The sequence below is a fragment of the Salvelinus fontinalis genome, chromosome 8 (assembly GCF_029448725.1).
Source record: "Salvelinus fontinalis isolate EN_2023a chromosome 8, ASM2944872v1, whole genome shotgun sequence".
Classification (NCBI taxonomy): Eukaryota; Metazoa; Chordata; class Actinopteri; order Salmoniformes; family Salmonidae; genus Salvelinus; species Salvelinus fontinalis.
In genome coordinates, this window is record NC_074672.1 from 25,672,096 (window position 1) to 25,692,286 (window position 20,191).

At 43.6% G+C, this 20,191-nt stretch overlaps 1 protein-coding gene across 1 annotated transcript; it reads left to right on the forward strand.

Moving 5' to 3' along the window:
- The first annotated feature begins 160 nt into the window (after positions 1 to 160).
- LOC129861451 (WD repeat-containing protein on Y chromosome-like) lies at positions 161 to 19,914 on the forward strand. Its single transcript, XM_055932826.1, has 26 exons — positions 161 to 205; positions 490 to 637; positions 934 to 1,052; positions 1,998 to 2,101; positions 2,983 to 3,169; positions 6,873 to 6,990; positions 7,190 to 7,274; positions 8,047 to 8,162; positions 8,307 to 8,377; positions 9,121 to 9,251; positions 9,671 to 9,738; positions 10,374 to 10,522; positions 10,700 to 10,837; positions 11,062 to 11,169; positions 11,301 to 11,528; positions 11,634 to 11,704; positions 11,882 to 12,086; positions 13,457 to 13,675; positions 13,874 to 14,005; positions 14,179 to 14,394; positions 14,539 to 14,688; positions 15,587 to 15,755; positions 16,266 to 16,398; positions 16,651 to 16,822; positions 17,064 to 17,159; positions 19,514 to 19,914. The coding sequence occupies exons 1-26, from the start codon at positions 161 to 163 to the stop codon at positions 19,745 to 19,747; spliced, it is 3,612 nt and encodes a 1,203-aa protein (XP_055788801.1). The 3' UTR covers positions 19,748 to 19,914.
- The last annotated feature ends 277 nt before the right edge of the window (positions 19,915 to 20,191 follow it).

A 20,191-nucleotide genomic window follows, 5' to 3' on the forward strand; every position in this document is an offset into this window, starting at 1 on the left:
ATTCACATTTCCATTTCCAGGTCAACTTGCCAGATTGGAATTCCATTGCTGTGACATCATAAAGAGAGTGCATTATTCTGGAATGTCAATTATTTAGTGAAACTCAATTGTTGAAAGCCCTGAGACAACAACAAACCAACCATATGGCTTAATGTTAGTCATGGGAAGTACTTCGCCCCAGGGCAGCAATACCAACATGATGAAGGTATCTTCAGAGGCCTGGTATGTGTATTGAGTGATAAGATTTCTGTCTAGCCATTTACACTGAGGATCATCATTTTGTAAATGTTAATCACAATTGTCTGCATAAATAACTTTGCTTCCAGGTCCCCTACTGATGGAGACAAGCACAAACAAAATGTACCACAGGTATAGTGTAAAGACCACTTGTGCATTACAGACCCTTCTACTGTATTCTTCTTGGTCTGATTGTCTGGTTGTGAGAGATGTAGTACTGTTATTCCTTCTATCCCGTCCCTTGTTGTGTAGCCGACTGCTGGCAGCGGGTGCACCAAGAGTGACTCCCCTGAGAAGGGAGAGAAGAAGAACCAGGGACGTGTGGAGGACCAGATCAACGAGGAGCACCTTCAACGGATTGAGGCCATGTTCCATGAAGCAGACACCGACGGAGGGGGAGGTACATAGATTTCGTACCTCTCATCCACACCCCATCTCCTGTTGATCCAGTTCTGATAGAGAAATCCACTAGCTTGACGTCTTGTCCATATGCGGTAGAAATGAACCTGGAGACAAGGGTACCGTTCTGATGTCTCACTCCTCATGAAAGCCTCTTGACTATAGCAGTGCCATCGCTGTGCTCATTTTCAACACCGTCTGAAGATACGTTGTGGAATGATCAGAAATACAACCATGGTTCAACACTATTATCCTAATGACCCTCTTTTCTCCTCTCTTTCTCTACCTCACTGAAAGGATTGGATATGGAAGAGTTTCGTGAGGCAATCAAGAAGATCATGGGTGACATTGATGATGAAGATGTGGACATTATCTTTATGAAGGTGGACACTAACTGTGACGGCGTTGTGGACTGGGTGGGTGTCTGGCCAAGCTGGTAGTTTTCAGGACCGTAAAACAAAGGCTTTTTATATTTCTCAGGGTATGGGTTAATGGGTACACGGTGGGGCGTAATTGGGACTAGGGGGATGAAAAGAGTCAAATTACATCCTTCCTCAGGCTTTTTACATGTTCCGGTGGGTGTGTCCCAAAGAGTGACACTCGTCTCGCACAGTGAGCCCCCTCTGCCTCAAACCCCCAGCTGCCACCCCAAACCATTATTTATGATGATCGCTCCCCTGTTACTAGACAGAGGGCCAGACCAGGGATGTCTGTGTGATGAGACAGAGGGTGACTGTGGTGGGAATCTCTTATCTAAATGCCTGAAGACTGAATAACCCCAATATTGTTAAAACTCCACCTTTCTCCACATACTTAATGGCTGCATCCAAAATGAAGGCACAGAAATGCACACCTGCTTAGAAGAGGTGCTGGCTAATAGAGTAGAACACTTGAAAAAGAAAAGCAGAGCTGCACATTCAACGTAGCGTTTGATCTGAAGCTATTGTGTTTTTGCTATCATAAGTGTTTGTAGGCTTGTGTAGCCAAATTGTTTTTATGATTACATGTTATCCATTCATGACTTATGTCTATTGACATCTGTAAATCAACCAATGAAATCAAGCCACAGCTAGCTTTGATTATGGACACCGGTGTGTGCGTGTGTGTGTCCTTTCAAACTATATAAACTAGTGATCTGCAGTGTTTGTCATTATACTCTGATGAAGACAGCTTGGCTGTCGGAACATTGGTTATAAAATTATTGCGTCTGAGCTCCTAGAGTGCGATGCACTCAAAATGAGTGCATCCAAAATGACACACTATTCCCTACTCTCTCTAGTGCACATGTGGGGAATAGGGTGCTATTTCTTATTTGCCTTTGGACATACAGTAGCTCATGATGTGTGCCTGTCTGCCTGTAGGATGAGTATCTAAACTACATGCTGCTGGAGTACAGTGAGAAGGACTCCCTACAGAAGCAGAACCGTCCCCTCTACTTCCCCAAACCTCTAAACATCGTCCCTGTGTAAGTGCTCTCTCACTTGGATCCTATTCATTACGGCACACCGTAGCAAAACGTTTTGCAATGGAAAACAAAAACAAGCATTTCTTATTGGAAAAGTCCAAGCAGTCCCTCTGTGTTTCAGTCCATTAATTCAACCCTGGGTTAGGTGTGTTGTCATGGTACGGTGCCATGACTGGGAGACCGGAGAAGGATGGGATGCTACTGCTGTATGTGAGACGAGTGATGGCTCTCTGATAGACATTGATGGTTCCTATTATCGTTGGCTAGGACAACTACTCAGTTGTATGTGTGTGGAGAGGGTGAAAGAGATGATTTGCATATAACAACGCCTTTTGTAGTTTCACATGTAAATTATTCAAAGGGTCCAAGCAATTTTGCCATGAATCTCCCATACTTTCTAACCCCCACTCTTTACACCCACGCCCTTTGCATTCTTCTGTTCTCTCAAGTGTATGCTTTCTTTCCTATTCTCTGTCTGTAGGGGTTGTGTGTGTGTCTGGTGTGGCCATGCATGCATCCCCCTGTCTGTGTCAATGACTCATGTCCATGGATGACACATCACTGCTACTCTCCTTACTCACGGTGTGTCTATCTGAGATCACTGGCATCCAGTCCCCGGGGGTCTATTTCTGACTGTAGGAGACATGGATATAGGCAGTCTATAAATATCACCAGAGAATGGCTAAGATAATGTCATTTAATGGAATCGTTGGAGAACAGGTCTTTAGAAATATTGCAGCTTGCCACTTTTTTTCTCATATATATTTGACAAACAAAATACTCTGAATCCTAAATGTCCAATAATCCACACAGGTTTTGTTCTTTGACTGATGTCTTGGTGGTTTGTGAGGTCTGTGTCGTTTCTGTCTGGTTCTCTGCAGTGCCCACTGTGAGCCCATCGTTCGGCTGCAGTTCTACCCCTTCCAGACCCCCCAGGCAGAGAAGAACGGGGGGCAGGGCAGGGCCGTGCCCAAAACCCGCGCCCAGCTGGGGCGCTACTTGTCTGTCAGCCGAGATGGCATCCTCAACTACTGGAGCGAGAGGTTCAAACTGACACGCACTGTCAACGTGAGTGTGTCTGTGTGTGCACGCCACTGTGTGTGTACAAGTGCATCTTTGTGTGTGTGCGCACTTAAAACACCAGAGTACTTCCCTTCAGAGGTTAGACTGAGGAGAGAGGAATTCAGTGCATTGCAGGGTAGGATGAAAAAACATGAATTGAGTCGATGCTGCTCTTCCATAGAGAAGGATGGATGTCCTGTCAACACCTAGTCTATTTTAAAGTTGGCCACAATGACTCATCCATGGATATAAAGTAGACACCTGCCATGGCAATAAATCAGACCGGCATAGTTCAGCTCCACGGGGACAGGTGGTGCCACACATCACCCGTCTGATTGGGCGGGCCACTGAGGACACCGAAGGCGGATTGCCTCGTCTCCCCATGGGTCTGTTAAAACCACTGCTTCTGTAAAGGCTGACCAAGATTACCAACATCTCAATATATCTAAACCCTCTGAATCTTGCATGGGATGCTATCTCTGTAATGTGATCCAGAAGACCTATGCACCAAGCAGGTGTTTTACTTAAACCTTGTTACATGGGATTAGTGGTCTATACACAGTATACACGGAGTATACAAAACATTAAGAACAGCTGCTCTTTCCATGACAGACTGACCAGATGAATCCAGGTGAAGCTATGATCCCTTATTGATGTCACCTGTTAAATCCACTTCAGTCAGTGTAGAGGAAGGGGAGGAGACCGGTTAAAGAAGGATTTTTAAGCCTTGAGAAAATTGAGACATGGATTGTATATGTGTGCCATTCAGAGGGTGAATGGGCAAGACTTCTATTTAAGTGCCTTTTGAACAGAGTATGGTAGTAGGTGCCAGGTTTGTGTCAACAACTGCAACGCTGCTGTTTTCTTTCACGCTCAACAGTTTCTTGTGTGTATCAAGAATTGTCCCACCACCCAAAAGACATCCAGCCAACTTGACACAACTGTGGGAGTCAACATGGGCCATCATCCCTTTTGGAGTACCACCCTCATGGAGTCTGTTTCTGACCGTTTGAGCAGACACATGCACATTTGTGGCCTGCTGGAGGTCATTTTGCAGGGCTCTGGCAGTGCTCCTCCTTGCACAAAGGCGGAGGTTGCGGTCCTGCTGCTGGGTTGTTGCCCTCCTACGGCCTCTTCCACATCTCCTGATGTACTGGCCTGTCTCCTGGTAGCGCCTCCATGCTCTGGACACTACGCTGACAGACACAGCAAACCTTCTTGCCACAGCTCGCATTGATGTGCCATCCTGGATGAGCTGCACTACCTGAGCCACTTGTGTGGGTTGTAGACTTCGTCTCATGCTATCACTAGAGTGAAAGCACCGCCAGCATTCAAAAGTGACCAAAACATCAGCCAGGAAGCATAGGAACTGAGAAGTGGTCTGTGGTCACCACCTGCAGAACCACTCCTTTATTGGGGGTGTCTTGCTAATTGCCTATAATTTCCACCTTTTGTCTATGCACAACAGCATGTGAAATTTATTGTCAATCAGTGTTGCTTCCTAAGTGGACAGTTTGATTTCACAGAAGTGTGATTGACTTGGAGTTACAATGTGTTGTTTAAGTGTTCCCTTTATTTTTTTGAGCAGTGTATATATATATATATATATATGTACACTACCGTTCAAAATTTTGGGGTCACTTAGAAATGTCCTTATTTTTGAAAGACAAGCACTTTGTTATATATATATATATATATATATATATATATATATATATATATATATATATATATATATATATATATATATATTATTTTCCCCCCATTTAAAATAACATCCAATTGATCAGAAATATTGTAAACATTGTTAATGTTGTAAATGACTATTGTAGCTGGAAATGGCAGATTTTTTATGGAATATCTACATAGGCGTACAGAGGCCCATTATCAGCAACCATCACTCCTGTGTTCCAATGGCATGTTGTTTTAGCTAAGTTTATCATTTTAAAAGGCAAATTAAACATTAGAAAACCCTTTTGCAATTTTGTTAGCACAGATGAAAACGATTGTGCTGATTTATAGAAGCAATAAAACTGGCCTTTAGACTAGTTGAGTGTCTGTAGCATCCTCATTTTTGAGTTCGATTACAGGCTAAAAATGGCCAGAAACAAAGAACTTTCTTCTGAAACTTCAGTCAATTCTTGTTCTGAGAAATGAAGGCTATTCCATGCGAGAAACTGCTAAGAAACTGAAGATCTCGTACAACGCTGTGCACTACTCCCTTCACAGAACAGCGCAAACGGGCTCTAACCAGAATAGAAAGAGTGGGAGACCCCCGGTGCACAACTGAACAAGAGGACAAGTACATAAGTGTCTAGTTTGAGAAATAGATGCATCACAAGTCCTTAACTGGCAGCTTCATTAAATAGTACCTGCAAAACACCAGTCTCAACATCAACCGTGAAGAGGAGACTCCGGGATGCTGGCCTTCGAGGCAGAGTTGCAAAGAAAAAGCCATAGCTCAGACTGGCCAATAAAAATAAGTTAAGATGGGCAAAATAACACATACAGTGGACAGAGGACGAATCTAAGTTTGAGGTGTTTGGATCATAAAGAAGAACATTTGTGAGACGCAGAAAAGATGAAAAGATGCTGGAGGAGTGCTTCACGCCATCTGCCAAGCATGGTGGCGGCAATGTGATGGTCTGGGGGTGCTTTGGTGGTGGTAAAGTGGGAGATTTGTACAGGGTAATAGGGATCTTGAAGAAGGAAGGCTATCACTCCATTTTACAACGCCGTACCCTGTGGACGGTGCTTAATTGGAGCCAGTTTCCTCCATAAGTACAATGACCCAAAGCATAGCTCCAAACTAGGAAAGAATTGTTTAGGGAAGAAGCATTTAGCTGGTATTCTGTCAATAATGGAGTGGCCAGCACAGTCACAGGATCTCAACCCTATTGAGCTGTTGTGGGAGCAGCTTGACCGTATAGTATGTAAGAAGTGCCCATCAAGCCAATCCAGCTTGTGGGAGGTGCTTCAGGAAGCATGGGGTGAAATATCTTAAGATTACCTCAACAAATTGACAACTAGAATGCCAAAGGTCTGCAAGGCTGTAATTGCTGCAAATAGAGGATTATTTGACAAAAGCGAAGTTTGAAGGACACATTATTTCAATAAAAAATCCATTATTATAGCCATGTCAACGTCTTGACTATAATTCCTATTAATTTTGCAACTCATTTCATGTATGTTTTCATGGAAAACAAGGACATATCTAACTGACCCCAAACTTTTGAATGGTAGTGTACAGTGGGGCAAAAAGGTATTTAGTCAGCCACCAATTGTGCAAGTTCTCCCACTTAAAAAGATGAGAGAGGCCTGTAATTTTCATCATAGGTACACTTCAACTATGACAGACAAAATGAGAAAAAAAATCCAGAAAATCACATTGTAGGATTTTTAATGAATTTATTTGCAAATTATGGTGGAAAATAAGTATTTGGTCACCTACAAACAAGCAAGATTTCTGGCTCTCACAGACCTGTAACTTCATATTTAAGAGGATCCTCTGTCCTCCACTCGTTACCTGTATTAATGGCACCTGTTTGAACTTGTTATCAGTATAAAAGACACCTGTCCACAACCTCAAACAGTCACAGTCACATTTTTCACAATTGGTGGCTGACTAAATACTTTTTTGCCCCACTGTATGTGTGGTTCTAGTGGTCTACTGACTTTTAACCTTCCTCCTCTGTCTGTCCTCTATCAGTTGGACCAGCTGAAACGAGCCCCCCCCTCCACCTCCATCCAACAGATGTGGGTAACCGACATGATCTGCTTGAGCAACCTTAACCTCCTGGCCATCGCCTCCACCGGACGAGACGTTGGTGTGTATGCATGTGTGGAGCCTGCAGCAAGTGCATGTGAGGGTGTGTCTGTAAGAATTGTAATTAACCCTGAACAAAACCATGAACCAAATCAGACCAGATTTGGTAGTAGCAATTTAACATCCTTTGCTTTCACTTTGTATAGCTTTAGACATTATTTGATGTGTTTCTCTGTGTATTATGCCTGTCTGTGTGTTAGAGTTTTATGACATCAGCGCCAGCAAGTGTGACATTGTATTCTCTCTGACTGGACTGGAGGGCTACGCGGTTGTCATGGATTACTGGTAGGGCATTGGCAAGTGCATTGGATTTCCTGGCACCAGCTAGTCTAGTAATTTATATTACTGATAGGGCAATGGCTATGTTTTTAGATTACAGATAGGCAGTGGTGGAAAGTACCTAATTGTCATACTTGAGTAAAAGTAAAGATACCTTAATAAAAAATTACTCAAGTGAAAGTCACCCAGTAAAATACGACTTGAGTAAAAGTCCTAAAATTATTTTGGTTTTAAATATACTTAAGTATAAAAAGTGAATAATTGCTAAAATATACTTAAGTGTCAAAAGTAAGTGTAAATAATTTCAGATTACTTATATTAAGCAAACCAGATGGCACAATGTTCTTGTTTTTACATTTACTGATAGCCAGGGGCACACTCCAACACTCAGACACAATTTAAAATGAAGCATTTGTGTTTAGGGATTCTGCCAGATAAAAGACGGTAGGGATGACCATGGATATTCTCTTGATGTGTGTGATTTGGACCATTTTCCTGTCCTGCTAAGCATTTCTAAATGTAACGAGTACTGTTGGGTGTCAAGGAAAATGTATGGAGTAAAAAGTACAGATACCCCAAAAAACAACTTAAGTAGTACTTTACACCACTGCTGATAGGGCATTGGCTAGGACTTTCAATTACTGGTATGACATTGGCTATAGGGCATCACACATTTAGATAAAACATCAGGTCAGTTGACGGGAGGATCTGTTAACGATACATTTTGTTGTGTATGGCTAATTTCCCACACTGTCTGTCTGTCTATATGTCTGTCCAGGTCAGATGGAACCAAAGCAGTGTTTTCGATAGGGGACATTAAGGGTTATGTGTCTGTCTTCATCTCCAGTGATGTGCTCCAGTATGGACTGTTCAACAGCGGGGCCTTTAAGTCTGGTACTAACCCTCCCTGTCCTGATCCAACACTCCCTTCACTGTACATTATCAAACCCTTCACTGTACATTATCAAACCCTTTCTCTTCACCTTATGATGGTTCTCAGCTAGTTGGGTGGATGGTTACCCTCTCTCTCTGTCTCAGGGGGGAATTGCCGCATCCCTGTCCCAGCTCTGTTGAAGAACACCTCCAAGTATTTCCTGTGTTTCAAAGTGGTACGTTACTCTACAAAGGCAATTATTCTGGTCAGTCTAAGAGCAGGAATCTGTGCATGGTTTTGTTATAGCCCAGCAGTAACACTCGATTCAAATATTTAACTAATTAAGGTCTTCACTTTACTTACAATTATGCTGAATTAGGGTCTGTTACTGTAGGCTTTTGAATGAATGTCTACCCACCAGTAGATCTTTAGGACTGGAATGAAGATTTGGGTGGACGGTAACCCTCTCTCCTGCTCCAGAGTTTTGCAGAGATGTAAAGGATTTGATGAAAATAACGTTGATGATAAGGTCTCTATTTTTTATAATAGTCAACACAGTTTTACGTCTGTTGAGGAAGGAAAAAGAAAGGGATGACAACAGCATTGTGAGAGATGGAGAAGGGGATGGGGTTATGGAGAGAGTGTCTCTACCTCTGTGATGGATCAGTCTGTCACAAAGGGACTGTCCCATTACCAATCTGTGACCCTGGGGACATATCACTTGACTAATACATACTAATCAGGTCGAAGATGATAGTCTGCTTGTCAGGGGGAGCCTGGGCTGGAAGAGGGACTGATTGACTTCAGTAGACCTCATACTTCCATTAGACCACATGTGCCTTCATTTCCCTCTCAGCAGCCTTTATTACACTACTCTATTGCCTATTTATTACTTTGGTCTCTTATTTTATCAGTATCCCACCTTTTTCACGCCATTACTGTATCTCTTCTTTTCATGCCTCTGTGCCACCCCCCCAGGCCCTGCACAATAACTGGTGCCATCAGATCCGCTTTCTACCGGAGTTAAACGCTGTCGCCACCTGCTGTGCATCTGACCAAACTTCCATGGTTCTCACCACTGTGCCCCACTCTCAGAAGGCTAAAATCCAGTACGTTCCCCAAGCCCTGCACACAGTGCATGTTCCTACATAGTGGTCCAGGAACTCTCTCTTCTACCTTATTCCTCTCACACATATCTGTATCTCTGTCGACTTTACAGAGGAACAGGGCCCATATTCACAAAGCGTTTTTGAGTGCTGATCTTGGATCAGCTGCCCTTTAAAAGTCCTACTTTTAAGACACTGAACATTTTTAAGAGCCCTGATTGTTACAGTAGCATTTTGCTCATTTTCACAAAAGTACTAAATGTTTAGGAATACAATTTGTTTCTAAAAGTACTAAATGTTTAGGAATACAATTTGTTTCCAAAAGTACTAAATGTTTAGGAATACAATTTGTTTCCAAAAGTACTAAATGTTTAGGAATACAATTTGTTTCCAAAAGTGACTGTGTGCTTTCTCCATCATAGCAACTCATTCTTTCAGCTGAGGAAGGGAATCCTCTGCTTTGACTACTCTCCCGAGTTTAACATTCTGGGTAAGAGATTGATTAGGATGAATCCTCCTTCACTAAAGTCTAATAATAAGGCAATTAGTAATTTGCGTTATTTTCGTGCAAAAATATCAGCAGTCTTTTTTTCACCACCTGCATTTTTGTTTCTTTTTTTAAATTTAATTTTTTTACATTTTTCTCCCCTTTTCTCCCCAATTTTCGTGGTATCCAATCGCTAGTAATTACTATCTTGTCTCATCGCTACAACTCCCGTACGGGCTCGGGAGAGACGAAGGTCGAAAGCCATGCGTCCTCCGAGGCACAACCCAACCAAGCCGCACTGCTTCTTTAACACAGCGCGCCTCCAACCCGGAAGCCAGCCGCACCAATGTGTCGGAGGAAACACCGTGCACCTGGCCCCCTTGGTTAGCGCGCACTGCGCCCGGCCCGCCACAGGAGTCGCTGGAGCGGGATGAGACAAGGAAATCCCTACCGGCCAAACCCTCCCTAACCCGGACGACGCTAGCCCAATTGTGCGTCGCCCCACGGACCTCCCGGTCGCGGCCGGCTGCATTTTTGTTTCTTACATTTTTTTTACTGTCAAATCTTTACTTTGTGTAGATAAATGAATTACAAAGTTAAAAGAAGGGTTGTGTTTTGAATGTGAATCCCTGTCATAGTGACTGGAGGCTTTGACCGCATTGTGAGGATATGGAACCCCTACGTGAACAACTGTGCCACCTCTCAGATGAAGGGCCACTCCACAGCCATCACACACATCGTGGTCAACAGCAGCGACAACAAGATCATCAGCATCTCCAAGGACAAGGTCTGTCTGGGGACAAACCTGATCTACGGTCTCTGGTTCCTCGGTGATCAGGATTACTTGAAATCATGTTATGAGAAATGTGATGAGCAAGAATTGCCATGAATGTAAGAGAAGCACTGCTTGATTTCACGCACATGATCACACTGTTTTCTTTCCTATTCTCTGTCTGTGTCTCAGAATGTGCGTGTGTGGGACCTGCAGGACTGTGCCTGTCTCCAGAACATCCACTCCAGGAATGTGACCATGAGTCGCTTCCCTATCTCAAGTGTCCACTACAACAGAGACACCGACACCCTGGTGCTGGCCACCTCTCTGGTAGGCTCCCCACCTTGTTCATTCACATACTGTAGGACACATAAAAGGGGACTGATTGAAGTAATCAAGGCCCTAGGAAGATTAGCGCTGGCTAAGTGGTCCGCTAATGGGCATCGAGGAAGCCATGCAAATGCGATTTATCGTCTCACACAAATATGTTACAGCTACTCTAGCATCAACAGCTATGCTTTTTTTTGCCTATTATAACGGCAATCTTTGTGCAGATAGGGGTTCTACATGGAGTGGTGGATGATGTGGATACTGTTCACAAGCTGCAGACATCACATGAGCAGCCCCTGTGTACAGCTCTCTATAACACCAACTTCAAACAGGTAAGTTGTTGGGTATACTCTAAAACACCAGGTGGCTGGATGAATGAACAAATAACTAATTCATTAAGAGATGAAAGAACAGTGTTCTGTCCCATTTGAACCCCAATGTGCCTGCCTTCTCTCTGTTCCAGGTAGTGAGTGGCTGTCATAACGGCGTGGTGAGTGTGTGGGAAATCCTGACTGGGGAGAAGGTCATGCAATTCCAGACATCCCCGGAGAAGGCGGTGGAGGTGACGGCCATGACGTTTGACGGGCCCAAGCGCCGCCTCATCACGGGGTCCAAGGATGGTAGCTTGCGCCTGTGGAACTTCAACAACGGAGCGCTGCTAGCTACACTCCCCATACTGAATGATAACGAGGTAGAAGTTACGCCTAACTACAGATCAGGGATCAGTAGCTAGCCTACCTTCGTTCAGCCTTATCCAATAGGGGGATAAGAAAATCTGACCCTGCTCTTTTTCCAGGTGACGGGGGTCATTTACATCAACCAAAGGATATATGTGTCCGGCTGGAGCAAAAGGGTCATGTGGTACTTGTGAGTACACCTCCCATCGACACCATGTGTCATTAAAGTCTGCAGGGTTAAATGTATACTGAGCAATGTGATGACATCATACACTGCGGAACAACTTCATGCTGGATGATGTTGTATTGCTGAGTGTACCTTTTTAAGGCTCCTCTGATGGAGTGTGGTTGTTGCTGTGGCTGCCAGGGATGTGAAGGAGGATATGGAGATGGAGTACCGTATCTGGAACCAGTACCATGCCGAGGATATCTACTCCATGCATGCCCACGGCAACAAGATGCTTGTGACCGCCTCCTACAGCGGTGACATCATCGTATGGAACATCGACTCGGGGCGAGCCTTCTGCCGCTTCAACGCCTGCGAGAGTTCGCGACCACTGCTGCCCAATCGGGTGAGGGGATAGTGATCATACTTACTTTTTGACCAATCCCCTAGAACAGGGGGTTTCAAACTGGGGTCCATGGCCCCCCAGGGTGCGCGGCGGTACTGCAGGGGTTCAGCGTAATTTTTTATTTATTTTTATTATTATTTGGAGAAAAAGCATTATTTTATGAATATTGCTAGCTACAACAGAATGCCATTTTTATGTCTGCATCCAGTATGAAGGAAGTTATATGTAGTTTCACGAGCCAATGCTAACTAGCGTTAGCACAATTAATTAAAATCTACAGAAACAGTTAACATGCCAAAATCTCGAATTATCCGTCTAATATGGAGGAAATTGGTCACTAATTACATTTTTTTTCCCTGCATAGAACATTCTTAGGTGGCCAGTTTAAATGGTAATTTTCAGTGTTAACTTAAACGACCAAACCAGATAGAAAGCATCCAGAAAAGATATTGAACTATATATATTATTTTATAATACCATTTTTGAGAACTAACAATGCATACTATTGTAGGACTTTAAAACTGCAAAATTGTCTCTCAGCTCTATGCCAAACTGTGTAGAATTGCTGGATGTTAGCTTCAAAACTGCTAAATATTTTCTCAGCTGCCAAGATACCTTTCTAGCTAATAGGTTATGTTAGAGTTTACACTTCCTCTTCCAATTAAGTGTGTGGAGGTCAAAATAATGAAACTCTATTAATTTTAAAATGTTGATTACTTCTACTTGCCATTATCCTTCACCTGATAATCAATCAAATGTATTTATAAAGCCCTTTTTACATCAGCTGAAGTCAAAGTGCTGTACAGAAACCCAGCCTAAAACCACAACAGCAAGCAATGCAGATGTAGAAGCATGGTGGCAAGAAAAAACTCCCTAGAAAGGCAGAAACCTAGAGAAGAACCAGGCTCTGAGGGGTGGCCAGTCCTCTTCTGGCTGTGCCGGGTTGAGATTTATAACCGTACATGGACAAGATGTTCAAACATTCATAGATGACCAGCCGGGTATTATAATAATCATCATAATAATAATAATAATCATCATCACAGTGGTTGCAACAGGTCAGCACCTCAGGAGTAAATGTCAGTTGGCTTTTTATAGCCGAGCATTCAGTGTGAGAGACAGCAGGTGCGGTAGAGAGAGAGAGTCGAAAACAGCAGGTCAGGTACAAGGTAGCACGTCCGGTGAACAGGTCAGGGTTCCATAGCCGCAGGCTACAAGACGCAAGTTTATTTATATTTTGCTAATATATGATGGGGGTCCCTGGGTTGCCAGTTTGCCTGGGCAGGGGGTCCCTGGGCAAGTAAAATTTGAAAACCCCTATGCTAGAAGGCTAAATGATCATGTTTTTGTTGCCCAATCCTGCCTTCCAGGTGATTGACAGGTCAGCTTTTGACAGATTTGAGGCGTCAGAGTCTAAGGGCTCGTTTGATGAGAGCGAATTCACAGATTCATCAGAGTACAGAGGGGAGGCCACAGTCTCCCATTCCAGCCAGGGGGTCTCAGTGGGGCCCGGTGCACCCCCACCTTATCCCCCCTCTCCTCAGGAGGACAAGGACACCTCTTGCAGCAGCCCCCCTGAGATGATCCAGGTGAGACATTCTGACCCATAACTGCTGACCAGGGTTAAGATCCATTCATGAAGTGAATTGAAAAAATAAATCGCTGTGTGTTTTCAATGAGAATGTATTATTTGCCTGAATTGAAAACTGAATTGACCTCAACCCTGCTTCTAACCCTCCCTTTGGCTTCTCTATTAGTTGATATTTGACCTTGTTTGACCCCACCAGGAGGAGTCAGGCGCTGAGAAAGAAAATGAGAGAACTCATCAGAAGAAGTCGCCAAAGCAGCGGCACAAGAGCGGCAAACCTCAGCCGATCAGTGCAAAAGAGTTAGAGAAACCCAGACTGGCTGTGGAGAAGGTATGGGCTAATGGACCAGTCAGTGAGAGTCTGTGGACGCAGCATTGGACACCCTCAGGCGCTGAGCAATATTCCCACGACATCAGAGCAGATCAGGTCACAATGATGTAACAAGTACCAACAAAGTGGTTGAACACACACAAATCCCCTCCTTCACTTCCTCGCTCCCTCAGGCTCTTTTCCTGGGAACCAGGGAGCGGAGCCCTGACACAGCCATCCTGCTGACCAGTGCAGCTGACGGCTATGTGTACGCCTGGTCCATCCACCACCTGGGGGGGCTGCTGGGAAAGTTCCGGGCGGTCCACTCCGAGGGCACGGCCATCAGCACCATGTCTACTGATCTGCAAGACCAGATGCTGCTAACTGGGGACAGCACCGGCTACATCATGGTTGGTCGGAAGAATCGTAGAGGATTAGTAGCGCAGACGTTCCCATATCAGAATATTACGATATATGAGAATATGGTTGTTTAGCTGCTAGCAGACGCTTATCTGAAGCAACTTGCAGTTAACACTTTCTATCCCCCTCCCCAGCTGTGGGACATAGAGAGGTACTGCTTCTGTATGCAAGGGGAGCGGGAGGGGATGGCCCCTCTGGAAAAGGCCGTTCATCTGCCCAGCCTCATCCCCAAGTACTGTAAGGTGACTGGGCCTCGCAGGATGAAGGTGGAGAAGAGAACCGAGGTGCAGCATAGAGAGAGAACATACTAGAGTAACACGTCATAAACCTTTCTAGCATTCTAATTTGGTGGGTGAGAGTAGGATGAGATAGATGGTTACAAAATCAGTCATGTTCTGTATGGCACACTGTAGTGAAATGTTTTGCAACAGAAGACCGATATCAGTGTTACGCAAGTTTCTGTAGCACATCCTCCATTTTAAAACGTTTTCTCTGCTTCGTGCCTACCGCACACAACCCTGTTCAGACAAATTTTACATGTTGATTTCAGTGGCTTTCTGGGAAATAAATATTGAAAATGCATAGCAACAAATCCATTGTTGCTTTTTCACTGACTAATTATTATACACTGAGTGTACAAAACATTAAGAACACCTTCCTAATATTGAGTTGCACCCTCTTTTGCCCTCTACAAGGTGTCAAAAGTGTTCCACAGGGTTGCTGGCCCATGTTTACTCCAATACTTCCCATAGTTGTGTCAAGTTGGCTGAATGTCCTTTGGGTGGTGGACCATTCTTGATACACATGGGAAACTGTTGAGCGTGAAAAACCCAGCAACGTTGCAGTTCTTGACACAAACCAGTGCACATGGCACCTACTACCATAAAGGCACTTAAAAGGCACTTAAATATTTTGTCTTGCTCATTCACCCTCTGAATGGCACACATACACAATCCAATATTTCAATTGTCTCAAGGTTTAAAAATCCTTCTTTAACCGGTCTCCTCTCCTTCATCTACACTGTCATGGAAAGAGCATTTGTTCATAATATTTTATACACTCAGTGTACATGGATATATTATTTTCACCACATTATCCATTTCATTCCAATCAAAGAGGATTGTAGAGTTTATAACCCTGTCTCATTTATTTATTAATTCTTCACGGTTTCCACTTGTCCAGGTGGTGGATGGCTGGAGCGTCTCCCTCACCCCTCCGCCCCTCCTCAGCTCCTGGCGGGGTCACCTGAAGGGCATCGTTAGTCTGGAGTACGTGGAACGTTTCCGCCTCATTGTCACCGCCAGCCTGGATTGTAACGTGCGACTGTGGACCATCGCTGGCAGCTACATAGGTGTGGTGCTCTCATATGGGCCTGTTGCGGTCTCATTTTTACGTTTGACCAGATGCTCTTATCCAGAGCGACTTCAGGAGTAATTAGGGTTAAGTGCCTTGCTCAAGGGCACATCAAAAGTTTTTTCACTTAGTCGGCTCTGGGATTCGACTCGGCAACCTTTCGGTTACTGGCCCAACTCTCTTAACCACTAGTGTACCTGCTGCCCTGTGTGCTCTCGTTTCAAAAGCACCTAGATGAAAATTGTATCATTTCAAATCAAGTTTTATTTGACACATGCTCCGTAACAGTGAAATGCTTTTAGGACAGTGGGGGTCTTGCTATCAGTCTTTTTTTTTTATAAAAAAAAAATAAAATAAAAAATTAATTACATCTGTACAGTCAAATATAATCACAATACAATGTTTGAGTTATCAGTCATAATAGAGGATGGATGCGCATGTCTGGTTGGAGGCTGGTTGGAGGCTAGGGTAGAGGTAATGTCAAGCTAACTAGAAGTGTTTCCTTCAGGCACATTTGGCCAGGCCCAGTGGTGTGTGGGAGACCACCATGCCTTCCCCTGGGAACTGCCAGTGGACCTGAGGAGGGTTGGCTCCTGCCAGACCCTCAAAGTGCTCAACCAGGGAACACAACCCCACTGGAAGTAAGTCTCAAACCCGAAAGGGCAAAGTGCAACCTGGGAGTTTTTGGTCTCACTGTGACTCCTCTATTGTGAGTGCATTGCTGAGCCATTGGTTTTTGACTTAAACATGTCCTACTATACAGTAAGCCTACATGCTTTTTAAATGTATTGTATTGTGTGTTGTGGCTCTATGGTTTTACATTTCTAATGCTGCACACATTGTCCACCTGTGACGATAAAGATTTACTGAACTGAGCCCAAAAAACTAAACAGCTGTGCCAGGCGTATCCTGGAGACACTGACCCAGCAGAAGCTCCGGCATACAGCCATGGCCAGCACTGCCTCTGACCTGCAGGAGCTGGTGCCAGCCGACCCACGAATCGCCCAGTACAGCAACGACCAGATCGAGGAGACCTGGCAGCACTGGCAAGAGAAGGGCAAACAGGTGAGAGGCAGGAGGATGACAACAGGGTACTGGATAGTGGGGTTACATAGGTGCTCCATATATATGGTCAGCTATATCACATTGAATTGTTAGTTCCACAATCTTACTTACAGATCTTTGTGGTTATATTGTTCAAATTAATCAAGTTTAATTTGAATGTTATATAGCACTGTAAAGTGTGGTTGGGTTTAGGTGTGAGAGAGCATTACTTACTAATCTATATGTTGTATTTCCCCTGCAGACGAGTGCCATCCTGGGGCTTGCCTACAAGCAGAAAGCGAGGCACCGGCCCTCCTGTCCCCTGGACCTCCAGGTGTCCTTTAGCAGCCAAGAACAGGTGGGTGCTTCCCATTTTTACCATGACCATCTCCTTGTTCCTCCGCATGAGACTATTAGGGTTGGGGTAAATTCCACAAACTCAATTCTTATTCAATTACCTCCCAGCTGTCACTTAACGTTCTGAGAACCGTATGTTTCTTAGAGCTTGGTGAGCGTGTGGTTATCCTATGGTTATTTTGCATACAACCTTCCCACAGCATTCTGGGAATAGTGCAGGATACTCAGCTAGCACATAACGTTCTGAGAACCATATGTTTCATAGGTGGGAATTTTGGTACTTCAAAACAAATATAATTGTATTTGTTACGTCGAATACAACAGGTGTAGACTTTACTGTGAAATGCTTACTTACGTGCCCTTTCCCAACAATGCAGAGTTAAAAAATAGTAACACAATAAAATAACGAGACTATATTCAAGGAGTACCGGTACCGAGTCAAAATGCAGGGGTAAGAGGTAGATGTAATACAGTAAATGCAATGTTATCAACACATGGAAACCATGTATTTGATAGCATTCCGCTCCAGCCATTACCATGAGCCTGTCCTCCCCAATTAAGATGCCACCAACCTCTTGTGACATGTAGGTAGGGGTAGGCAATCAGGTTTGATAATAAACAGAGTAACAGCAGCATATGTGAAAGAGTGTGTGCGTGCATGTGGCGTCAATATGTGTGCGTGGGTGGGTGTGTGTTGGAGTGTCAGTGTAGTATGTGGGTAGAGTCCAGTGAGTCTGCATAGATCCAGTGCAAGAGAGTCAGTGCAAATAAAAAGGGGGTCAATGTAAATATTCCGGGAAGCCATTTGATTAACTGTTGAGCAGCCTTATGGCTTGGGGGTAGAAGCTATTCAGGAGCCTTTTGGTCCCAGACTTGGTGCTCCAGTACCGCTTGCTTCAGCATAACGTTTCCTTGTGGTTCTATTTTAAAGTAATGTTCTCATTGTTCTGAGAACATTTAAGAAACAAAGTTTTTCTGTGGGAATTTCAGTACTTCAGCAGGTTTCCTCGTGGTTCTATTTAAAGTCATGTTGTCAGAACATTAAGAACTTTCCATAAAAAGAACATTCTAAGAATGCAATTTAAAAACATGCATTCCATTCTCAGCATCAACAAAACACTCTATCCTCCATCTTAAGTGTGTTTGCTGCGCCCACTAATTTGCCACGCCTCATCTTAGAGTGCTTATTTCCTTTTGAAATGGAGTCTGTTTTGAGTAGATTAAAATGAACAGCTTTGTATGAATTTTAAAAACACCATCCTGGTCGCACAGTGGACTAATTCCAGGTATATAGAAGAGATCATAGGTTTGAATCTCACTGACACGTGCCACAATAAAAAATAAATGTGTTTGCATGATTAATGCATAAGCAAATTAATTTATGTGTCCTATCTGTGCTTGGAGTTCAAAACAGTTAACCCAAACAAAGTTAGCAGTGTTATTAAGTCTTATTGAAACATTCAGGGAAAGTTAAGTTATTCAAAAACCTTCAAATAACTTAGAATTTCTGTTTTCAGAACGTAAAAACTTTCCAGGAAAACATTCTGGGAACCATAGTAAAATGTTCTGACTTCCCTGCAACCTACAAATGAATGTTCCCAGAACAGGCAAAACATCCATTCTCAGAACGTTTAAAAAAACGTTCAGTTTCACCGGTTATGAATCGTATGGCTTCGCTCCCTGAAACAATGGGAATCCAAAAACGTGCGTTCCCACAACTTTCAAGAAACCAAATGTGCTAGCTGGGCTCTCCCTGGAAATTCCATTTAATTAACTTAAAATTCCAGGTCAGTCTTAAAATTCAGACATAATTAATTTAATCCTCTCAATTCCAATGTTGGGTCAATTCAAATAATTAAATTCCCAATTCAATATCCCCGACAATTCCACAAATCCCAATTTGAATTAAATTCCCTCAGGCTTTCAGGCTGATCATGTCACTGTTCAGAATGCCTAGCTGGAAATATATAAAAACATGTTGAAATTATTTAACACCTGCAGTGAATTTTTTTATACTAAGGTCATTAATTCCAATTACTGGGAAATGTACAAATATTCAATTCCAAAGGTTAAATGTTTTTCCCAATTCAAGCAGTCTAATTTAAATTCCATAACTTGATGATTGTTAATTTGAATTGAATTCAATGTGAATTCTCCACTTCATTAGTGAATTCAACAATTGAATTTCTAATTAAACTGGAATTGACCCCAACCCTGGAGGATTTACCTCATAATGTAACATTATATGCAGCAAGACTCAATGCTTGTCATAGATGTAAAGCCTCACAGGAGACACAAATACTAATTCTGTGTGTATTCAGCTCCTACTCTAACATTCTTCATTGTCCATTGCAGCTACGGGTGTATAAGTCGATGCCCTGCACACCCCTGCTGCCCATCATCCAGCCTCCGGTACCTGAGTTACTGAAGGAGCAGCAGCAGAAGACCCAGGACGGGGCTGACATGCTGGGCAAGCAGAATAGGAACAACAAGTGTGGCGCTCATGTACGCTTCATCTCGGCCAAAGGGGCGCGCAGGAAGTCTATTGCTCCCAAACAGCAGATCAGGGGAGGCAGCAGCATCGCCTAGGGAACTGAGTAGCTGTGATTGTGGCAGTGTCCATTGGTTTTACCTGTTATTTCTCCCTGTTTCTGAATGAACTGTTTCAATACACAATTTGTGTAATTACTGTCATGTTATTAAATTGTTTTAATTGGCACCAGTTTCACTGTCTACCACACAGTGGTGACAACCTTTGAGTGGACTTAGGGCTATCAGTTATCTCCAGTGGCATCTTCTTTATGACCTCATTAACACAAAACACTGACCCCTGGAGATGCATGCTCACACACTCTGCATTGTTGGGGCCAATAAGTAAGCATTTCACTTTAACTCCACCTGTTGTTTACAAAGCATGTGACAAATACAATTTGATTTGCACACATACCCACACACACACCCGATGAGAGGAAAGTTTATCAACAAAAATACCCTTTGGCTTTGGAGGAAGTGGAGGTATCTTTCAAACGTATT

Coding starts and splice junctions, on each gene's coding strand:
- LOC129861451 (XM_055932826.1), top strand. CDS start 161: ATGGGAAGTACTTCGCCCCAGGGCAGCAATACCAACATGATGAAG. Junction 8,378..9,120: donor ATTTCCTGTGTTTCAAAGTG/GTACGTTACTCT, acceptor CCACCCCCCCAG/GCCCTGCACAATAACTGGTG. Junction 16,823..17,063: donor GGCAAGAGAAGGGCAAACAG/GTGAGAGGCAGG, acceptor TTTCCCCTGCAG/ACGAGTGCCATCCTGGGGCT.